The sequence below is a fragment of the Heterodontus francisci genome, chromosome 23 (assembly GCF_036365525.1).
Source record: "Heterodontus francisci isolate sHetFra1 chromosome 23, sHetFra1.hap1, whole genome shotgun sequence".
Lineage (NCBI taxonomy): Eukaryota > Metazoa > Chordata > Chondrichthyes > Heterodontiformes > Heterodontidae > Heterodontus > Heterodontus francisci.
In genome coordinates this window covers 2,602,571-2,611,727 of record NC_090393.1, presented here as the reverse complement: position 1 = coordinate 2,611,727, position 9,157 = coordinate 2,602,571, and the positions used below count along the sequence as shown (strand labels likewise).

At 44.2% G+C, this 9,157-nt stretch overlaps 1 protein-coding gene across 1 annotated transcript in view; it reads right to left on the bottom strand.

Moving 5' to 3' along the window:
* Positions 1-260: 260 nt before the first annotated feature.
* eif2b1 (eukaryotic translation initiation factor 2B, subunit 1 alpha) overlaps positions 261-9,157 on the bottom strand; it is a 26,519-nt gene continuing 17,622 nt past the window's right edge. The window contains exons 6-9 of the mRNA XM_068054512.1: positions 6,344-6,412; positions 6,084-6,159; positions 3,149-3,274; positions 261-422 (exon numbers count right to left, since the gene is read on the bottom strand). Of these exons, the coding sequence (XP_067910613.1) occupies positions 267-422; positions 3,149-3,274; positions 6,084-6,159; positions 6,344-6,412 (427 nt within the window). The 3' untranslated portion in view covers positions 261-266. The remainder of the gene's footprint in view (positions 423-3,148; positions 3,275-6,083; positions 6,160-6,343; positions 6,413-9,157) is intronic.

Genomic DNA, 9,157 nt, shown 5'->3' with positions numbered 1-9,157 from the left:
CTATATTGTGATGCTGAAGAGATTGCAGTTGTGGGAAATGCTGGATTAGATTGGAGGGTCTTTTCGTGGCTGTCGTTATTTGTAACACTGCCCATTTCTAAACCAGGCCCTGTATTTTATGAACATTAGTAAGAATTACCAATTGGCTTGCAGAGCATATTTGTCTCTTTGAACACCTGGTTTTATCTGCCACTCTTGCATCAGTGTTAGGAGATTTTTGTGGTAAATTACTGTGCAGTTTTCAAAAAAGTCCACATTACTGATGATTACAAATATAATTTAATTAATTCATCACTAACAGCAGATGGAGTGAGCACCCCGAGATCTGTGAACAAAAGCGTAATGAATGACGGGGGTGTATAGTCCACGGTCGGATGCTCATCTGTAAGATTCTTCATTGATTTCAATGTGTCTGCTTTGTACTGTTTAAAATTTAAAAAAAAGGCAATTAACATTTTACAGATCACAGCCACTTGCAGCACAGAGGGCCATTCAGCCCATTGTGTTTGTGCCAGCTCTTTTCCAGAACAATTCAAAACAAATCCCACTGCCCTGTATTTTCCTCTGCTTCCCAGAATACAGCACAGGAGGTGGCCATTCGGCCCATCATGTCCACACTGGCTCTCTGAAAGAGCAATTCCTTCAGTTCGATTCCCGTCTTCTCCCCATAACCCTGCACATTCTTCCTTTTCATCTGTCTAATTCTCTTGAATGCTTCAATTGAACCTGCCTCCACCACGTTCTCAGGCAGCAGATTCCAGACCTTAATCACTCGCTGCGTGAAAAAGTTTTTCCTCATATCACTTTTGCTTCTCTTACCAAATACTATAAATCTGTGCTCTCTCGTTCTCCATCCTTGCACGAGTGGGAACAGTTTCTCTCTCTCTACTCTGTCCAGACCCCTCATGATTTTGAATACCTCCAAGTTTAATGTAGGAAAGTGTGAGGTCATGCACTTTGGTAAGAAGAATCAAAAGGCAGATTATTTAAATGGAGAGAGAGACTTCAAAAAAGTGCAGCACAGAGGGATCTGAGTGTTCTTATGCATGAAACACAAAAAGTTAGCATGCAGGTGCAACAATTAAGACAAATGGAATTTTGGCTTTTATTGCTAGGAGGTTGGAGTTTAAAAATATTGAAGTCCAATTACAACAGTACAGGGTGTTGGTGAGGCCGCACCTGGAATACTGTGTACAGTTTTGGTCCCTGTATTTAAGAAAGGATATACTGACATTGGAGGCAGTTCAAAAAGAGATTCACTAGGCTGATTCCTGGGATGAAGGGGTTGACTTATCAAGAACGGCTAAACAGGTTAGGCCTTTATTCATTAGAGTTTAGAAGAATGAGAGGTAATCTTATTGAAACATAGAAGATTCTGAGGGAGCTTGACAGGGTAGATGTTAAGATGTTTCCACTAGTGGGGGAATCTCAAACTAGGGGACATAGTTACAGAATAAGGGGACACTCATTTAAAACTGAGATGTGAAGGAATGTCTTCAATTCTCTACCCTAGAGAGTTGTGGAGGCTAGATCGCTGAAAGTATTTAAAGAGGAGATAGATTTTTGAAATATCGGGGAGTTGAGGGCTATGAGGAGCTGGTATGAAAGAGGAGTTGAGGTCTGGGGCAGATCAGCCATGATCTTATGGAATGGCGGAACAGGCTTGAGGGGCCGAATGGCCTACTGCTCCTATTTCTTATGTTCTTAACAAATCACCTCTCAGCCTTCTCTTCTCCAATCTGTCTCCATAACTGAAATTCCTCATCCCTGGAACCATTCTCGTGAATCTTTTCTGTACTCTCTCCAATGTCCTCACGTCTTTCCTCAGGTGTGCCACCCAGAACTGGACGCAATACTCCAGCTGAGGCCGAACTCGTGTCTTATACAAGTTGAGCATAATCTCCTTGCACTTGTACTCTATGCCCCTAATAATAGGATACTGTATGCGTTATTGACGGCTCCCTCAATCTGTCCTGCCACCTTCAAGGACTTATGCACATATACACCCAGGTCCCTCTGTTCCTGCACCCCTCTTAGAGTTGTCCCCTTTATTTGATATTGTCTTTCCATGTTCTTAGCAAAATGAATCACTTCACATCTCTCTGCATTGAACTTCATCTGCCACCTGTCTGCCCGTTTCACCAGCTTATCCATATCCTTTTGGAGTTCTACACTATCCTCCTTACTGTTCACAATGCTTCCAAGTTTCGTATCATCTGCAAATTTTGAAATTGTGCCCTGTACACCAAAGTCTAAGTCATTAATATATCAGAAAGAGTAAGGGTCCCAACACTGATCCCTGGGGAGCTCCACTACAAACCTTCCTCCAGCCTGAAAAACAACCATTAACCAGTACTGTCTGGTTCCTGTCACTCAACCAATTTCGTATTCATGTTGCTGCTTTTATTCCATGAGCTATAACTTTGCTCACAAGTCTGTTGTGTGGCACTGTAACAAATGCCTTTTAAAAGTCCATGTACACCACATCAACTGCATTGCCCTCATTAACCCTCTCTGTTACCTCCTCAAAAAAACTCCAGCAAGTTAGTTAAACATGATTTTCCCTTAAGAAATCCATGCTGACTTTCCTTAATTAACTCGCATTTGTCCATGTGACTATTGATTTTGTCCCGAATTATTTTTTCTAGAAGTTTCCCCACCACTGAAGTTAAACTGACTGGCCTGTAGTTGCTGGGTTTATCCTGACACCCTTTTTTGAACAAGGGTGTAACGTTTGTAATTCTCCAGTCCTCTGGCACCACCCCCGAGTCTAAGGAAGACTGAAAAACTATGGCCAGTGTCTCTGCAATTTCCACCCTCACTTCCCTCAGTATCCTTGGATGCATCTCATCTGGTCCTGGTGCTTCATCCACTTTAAGTTATTTATCCTTTAATAACATACCCTGGTCTCTGCATCAAAATACAAATTCCTCTACTGCTGATGACGGATGATAAACATTCATAGATTCTAGGTGTACAGACGTATTCTAAAATAAGTGACTGAAGCAGAGACTGGCATTAGTGAATGTCAGTGTTTGTAAGATCTGTTGGTTCAATGAACCATGTTCTAGTCACTTCAAAATGTACACCCCCCCCAGTGAAACTGAACTTCAGTTTACACTATTACTTCAAAATTTGGCTTTCTCACCTTAAATCGATCGGGAACATCTTGCTGATTGAGAGGATAAAGCCGAACAAATTTGAAACTCTCTGCCACCACATAGAAGGGTTTATTGTGTGCTTTTGCACACACAGCCATTTGGTAAGTTCCAATCTGCAAGGGAAGGGAAAAATTGCTGTTCGTTCAGATGGTAATGATGAGAATCAAAGTTGGAGTTAAATCCATGAGATAACAGACACACATACAGACATAGAGTCATTACAGCATAGCAGGCCATTTGGTCCATTGAGTCCATGCTGGCTTTCTGCAGAGCAGTGTTATCCAATACATTGTCTATGAGTGACTAATTGGGAATCTATATGTGCCTAATTGCATTTCTGATTAATAAATAAAATGCATCTGTTACAGTTTCTATCTCCAGGCCTATGCTTGTGTAATTTAACTTTTTTTGTGTATTTGTTGGTAAAATTAAGATACAAAGGAGAGAGATAATTTTTGATCATTGAGTGCTTTACTTCCTTGGTTAATGAATGGCTCTATGTGTTTGGTAAATATGCACATGTAAATACATTTACTGGCATTAAGTTCATACAAGACATTTTCTATTAAAAGTATGACATATGGCTGAAATGGTGCTTCTGTAGCTACACTTGTTACTAGTCAGTGATTTATATTTGACAATACTAATGTACAGCAATCCAGTCAGTCCCATTTCCTCACTCTGTCCTTGTAGCTCTGCAAGTTTATTTCCCTCAAGCGTCCATCCAATTTCCTTTTGAAATCCTTCATCGACTCTGCTTCCACCATCCTCATAGGCAGCGAGTTCCAGGACATTACCACTCACTGTGTAAAAAATGTTCTTCCTCACATCCCCCCTCATCTCTTGCCCAAAAACTTAACTCTGTGTCCCCTGGTCTTTGAACCATCAGCTAATGGGAACAGCTTTTCTTTGTCTACCTTATATAAACCTGTCATAATCTTACATCCTTCCTGGCTATAAAGCAGTGACCAGCAGGATTTCAAAAATACTTGATTCAATATTTTGATGTTGGAACCACGGCCTTTCCAAAAAATTTAACAAGTATAACTGCAGCAGACACTTTACAATAGAATTAACAGTGATGCCACAATCTGTGGAATTGGAGACACAGCCTGGCTCAGTGACTCAGGTTCACAGGTACCGGGTTCAAACCCTGCTCTGGACAGTCTGGGCGAGTGGAGGCTTGAGCTCTGGCTCAGAATTCTGGTTTGACATCCAGTGGGATACATGCATCCCGTGGGTGTGGGTGATCCATTGGTATGGATCACTGGAGATAAACTCTCCCGTTGTATAGGACTAACACACCACCCTGCCCCCTGCAATCGGATGGTATAAAGACGGTCACAGCCATGGAAGCAACGTTCATGTCACAGCTCGTCAGCCTCTGAATCCTTCCACTTCTTCACACTATTCTCCAAGGGAAGAGTGTGAAGATAGGACAATAACCCAACCCAACCCCCAGTCTGTACCCGAGTAGAGCAGAGCATTTGATCATCTGCCGGAGGATCAGTATAGATCATCCTGAGCTGAACAGCCTCAGTTTTAAAAATATTAGTGTTTGTTTCAGTTGCTGGTGAACAAGGGGAAGTTAAATTCCATACATGAGGGTCAAATCCTTCCCTACGTCAGATTGAGAGGCACTGACAGTGGCCACACCTAAAGGGGTCCACAGGGAGGAGTTATATTTGCAAATATCATCTGCGGTGGTTAGTAATACCAAAAGCATAAATGTTATCAGGAAACAGGCACATTGCCTGTAATACTTACTGAGTCAAAGTGAATGACTTTTTTGTTTTTTTATTTAAATTTATTGTTCAAAAGAAACGATGATATTGGGGAATAGCTCGAAATAGAGGAGTTGAAATAGAGCAAAAGAACTCACGTTTCTCAACCTCAGGATGTCCCAAAGTGCTTCAGAGCCAATGAAGTGGGTTTCAAACCCATGACCTTCTGACCAGAGGCGAGAGTGTTACCACTGAGTCAAGTCTGACACTGCCACATGAAGTGTGCCAGGTCCTGTAACTCCTGGTTTGGGAGGCTGGAGGGGGGTGGGGGAAGAACCCGGCAATGGGCCTGCTGCCTGCTCCTGATTATCACAACTCCTGTATGTATGAGCCTGGATATCAGGTGGGGACAGGACTGGACTGGGTCATAATAGCTCCCCACCCCCACACCAAATGATCAGTCATTCCTTGCACTCTAGGGTCACTTATGAAGATAGGCCTCTTTATACAAAAAGTGACTGAAGGTGAGAAAACTTTAAGAAAAGACAGGCATGCAGTTGAACCAATCTAATTTATAATGGTAATCTAGTGAGGTTAACATAACTCACTTACACTGACCACCTCAGGAGACCAGTCTCCAAACCATCGATCCTGAATTTTTTTGTTTAAGAAAATCGATGAATAAGACCATAGTGGAACCTCAGTGGGAGTGTGAAGGGGCAACAGTGGATAAGATGCCTATTATACACCCTGCGATTGACTTCTCTGGAAAAGTGGGCAAGTTATAGCAATTCACTATCATCTGTTTGCACCCCACCCTTGCCAGCACAGACTCAAAGTTCTATGCTAGAGACAAAGGAGAGTACCTTAAAATTAGAGCCAGGCCGTTCAGGGGTGATGTCAGCAAGCACTTCTTCACACAAAGGGGAGTGGAAATCTGGAATTCTCTCCCCAAATAAGCTGTTGAGATGGGATTAATTGATAGATTTGTATTGGGTGAGCCTATTAAGGGTTATGGAACCAAGGTGGGCAAATGAAGTTAAGGTACTGATCAGCCATGATCTACTTGAATGGTGGAACAGGCTTGAGGGGCTGAATGGCCTCTGTTCCCATGTTCCAATGATTCATTTCTCTGTCACTGATTAGTCAGGTGGCTAGACTCCCTCTTTAACCGTGAATGAAAGGAACAAACCATTACCTTATTAATGATTCCTCCACTTTCCACCACTCCTTCAGCACCAACCAGTAGAAGGTCCACTTTCTCCATAATGTACCTGTAAAAAGGGGGAAAACTGATTGAGAGTGCACTCAGAAAACAGAGATTATCGCTAAACTAATCATCTAATTAGCATAGCTAAATGAACTATATTAAATAAAGCATTGGATAAATAACATTTCCACATCTGGTACAAACAGGACTCTCATTCTGTCCAGTAGGAATAATGTTTCTCAACATACCCGACCGAAGCATCCAGTATCACTGTTACAGGAATGTTCAGCTTTCGCAGACGTTCTGCGCTTTTGAGTCTGGAAGACAAACAGGAAAGCACTTTGATTCACTCCATTCATCCCACAACACTGCAAAACATTATTTCTATACCACTAAATTGTCCAGTCAGCTGATGGATGTGAGTTTTTAAATATTCCAAATGGCGGAAGTTTTGGCACTGGCTTAATAAACGTGTTCCACAGAGCTCAGTAGTAGCCAGGTTGACACAGTAAAACTGAATGGTAAACGATAAAAAAAATGAGACCAAAAATCATGATGAGTGAGCAGGAAGTGCACACACTGTGGAGGACTTTTCATAAACTAGTTGATCTCCGTTAAAGGCCTGGTCGGGTCTGCAAATGAGACCTGACACGAGCCCAACAGAACCTCATCTGAGCCCGACCTGGCCCGAGTCCTTCCATTTTTTCCCACGCCCAACCCCACCATCAGTTAACCTACCTTCCATTTTTTACTGTGTTCCTTACCTGCACAAGCTTAAAATAACTGTAGCAAAACCACCCTTAAAGTCCAAAAAGTAAATTAACATTAATGTCACTTATTTGGGGTGGTGACAGATCGTGTCAGATCCGGCCTGGCCCGACCCGAACCCTAACGCCGGACCCGGAAGTGCGACCCAACTAGATCCGAACCCGACACATGTCAGTTCAGGTCGGGTAGGAGGCCTTTAAATCTCCGTGACATGGTACACAGGAGTCACAACCAAGTGTAGAGGGGTTAGAGTGCAACACAGTGTAACACTCAGAGGGCAGTTAGGGTCGTGCAACCCATGCAATCGCAAAGGGCCCTGAGTGGATCCAGAGTTAGTATCATTGTCTAGTAAAATGTAAGAGACCCCAGCTGATTCTTTGCATGGGCACCACACAAGGATAATATTGCCCCGGGCAGGCAGTGGGGTAGTGGTAATGTCATTGGACTAGTAACCCAGAGACCCAGGGTATTGCTCTGGGGACATGGGTTCGAATCCCACCATGGCAGAAAGTAGAACCTGAATTCAATTAATAAAAATCTGCAATCAAAAGCTAGTCTAATGATGGCCATGAAACCACTGTCAATTGTTGTAAAAGCCCATTTGGTTCACTAATGTCCTTTAGGGAAGGAAATCTGCTGTCCTTACCCAATCTGACCTACACGTGAGTCCAGACCCACAGCAATGTGGTTGACTCTTACATGCCCTCTGAAATGGCCTAGCAAGCCACTCAGTTGTATCTAACCGCTACGAGGTCAACAAAATAATGAAACCGGACAGACCGCCCGGCATCGACCTAGCCACCGGAAATGACAACGGCAAACCCAGCCCTGCAAAGTCCTCCTTACTAACATCTGGGGGCTTGTGCCAAAGTTGGGAGAGCTGTCCCACAGACTAGTCAAGCAACAGCCTGACATAGTCATACTCACGGAATCATACCTTACAATGTCCCAGACACTGCAATCACTATCCCCGGGTATGTCCTGTCTCACCGGCAGGACACACCCACCAGAGGGAGTTGCCCAGGGAGTCCTCAACATTGACTCCAGACCCCATGAAGTCTCATGACATCAGGTCAAACATGGAAACGGAAACCGCCTGCTGATTATCACCCCCCACCACATCAGCTGATGACTCAGTACTCCTCCATGTTGAACACCACTTGGAGGAAGCACTGAGGGTGGAAAGGGCACAGAATGTACTCTGGGTGGGGGACTTCAATGTCCATCACAAAGAGTGGCTCGGTAGCACCACTACTGACCGAGTCCTAAAGGACAAAGCTGCTAGACTGGGACTGTGGCAGGTGGTGAGGGAACCAACAAGAGTGAAAAATACACTTGACCTTGTCCTCACCAATCTGCCTGCCACAGATGCGTCTGTTCTTGATTGTATTGGTAGGAGTGACCACCGCACAGTCCTTGTGGAGACGTAGTCCCGTCTTCACATTGAGGATACCCTCCATCGTGTTGTGTGGCACTACCACCATGCTAAATGGGATAGATTTTGAACAGATCTAGCAATGCAAAACAGAGCATCCATGAGGTGCTTTGAGCCATCAGCAGCAGCAGAATTGTACTCAACCACAATATGTAACCTCACGGCCCGGCATATCCCCAACTCTACTATTACCATCAAACCAGGAGACCAACCGTGATTCAATGAAGAGTGCAGGAGGGCATGCCAGGAGCAGCACCAGGCATACCTCAAAATGAGGTGTCAACCTAGTGAAGCTACAACCCAGGACTACTTGTGTGCCAAAAAGTGTAAGCAGCATGCAATAGACAGAGCTAAGCGATCCCTTAACCAACGGATCAGATCTAAGCCCTGCAGTCCATCTCCCCATGACAATCAATGGAATTACGATCGCTGAATCCCCCAGTATCAACATCCTGGGGGCTACCATTGACCAGAAACTGAATGGGAGTAGCCATATAAATACCGTGGCTACAGAAGCAGGTCAGAGGCTCAGAATCCTGCAGCGAGTAACTCACCTCCTGACTCCCCCAAAACCTGTCCACCATCTACAAGGCACAAGTCAGGAGTGTGATGGAATACTCTCCACTTGCCTGGATGGGTGCAGCTCCAACAACACTCAAGAAGCTCAACACCATCCAGAACAAAGCAGCCCGCTTGATTGGCACCCCATCCACAAACACTCACGCCCTCCACCACCGACGCACAGTGGCAGCAGCGTGTACTATCAACAAGATGCACTGCAGTAATGCACCAAGGCTCCTTATACAGCACCTTCCAAACCCACGACCTCTACCAAATAGAAGGACAAGGGCAGCAGATG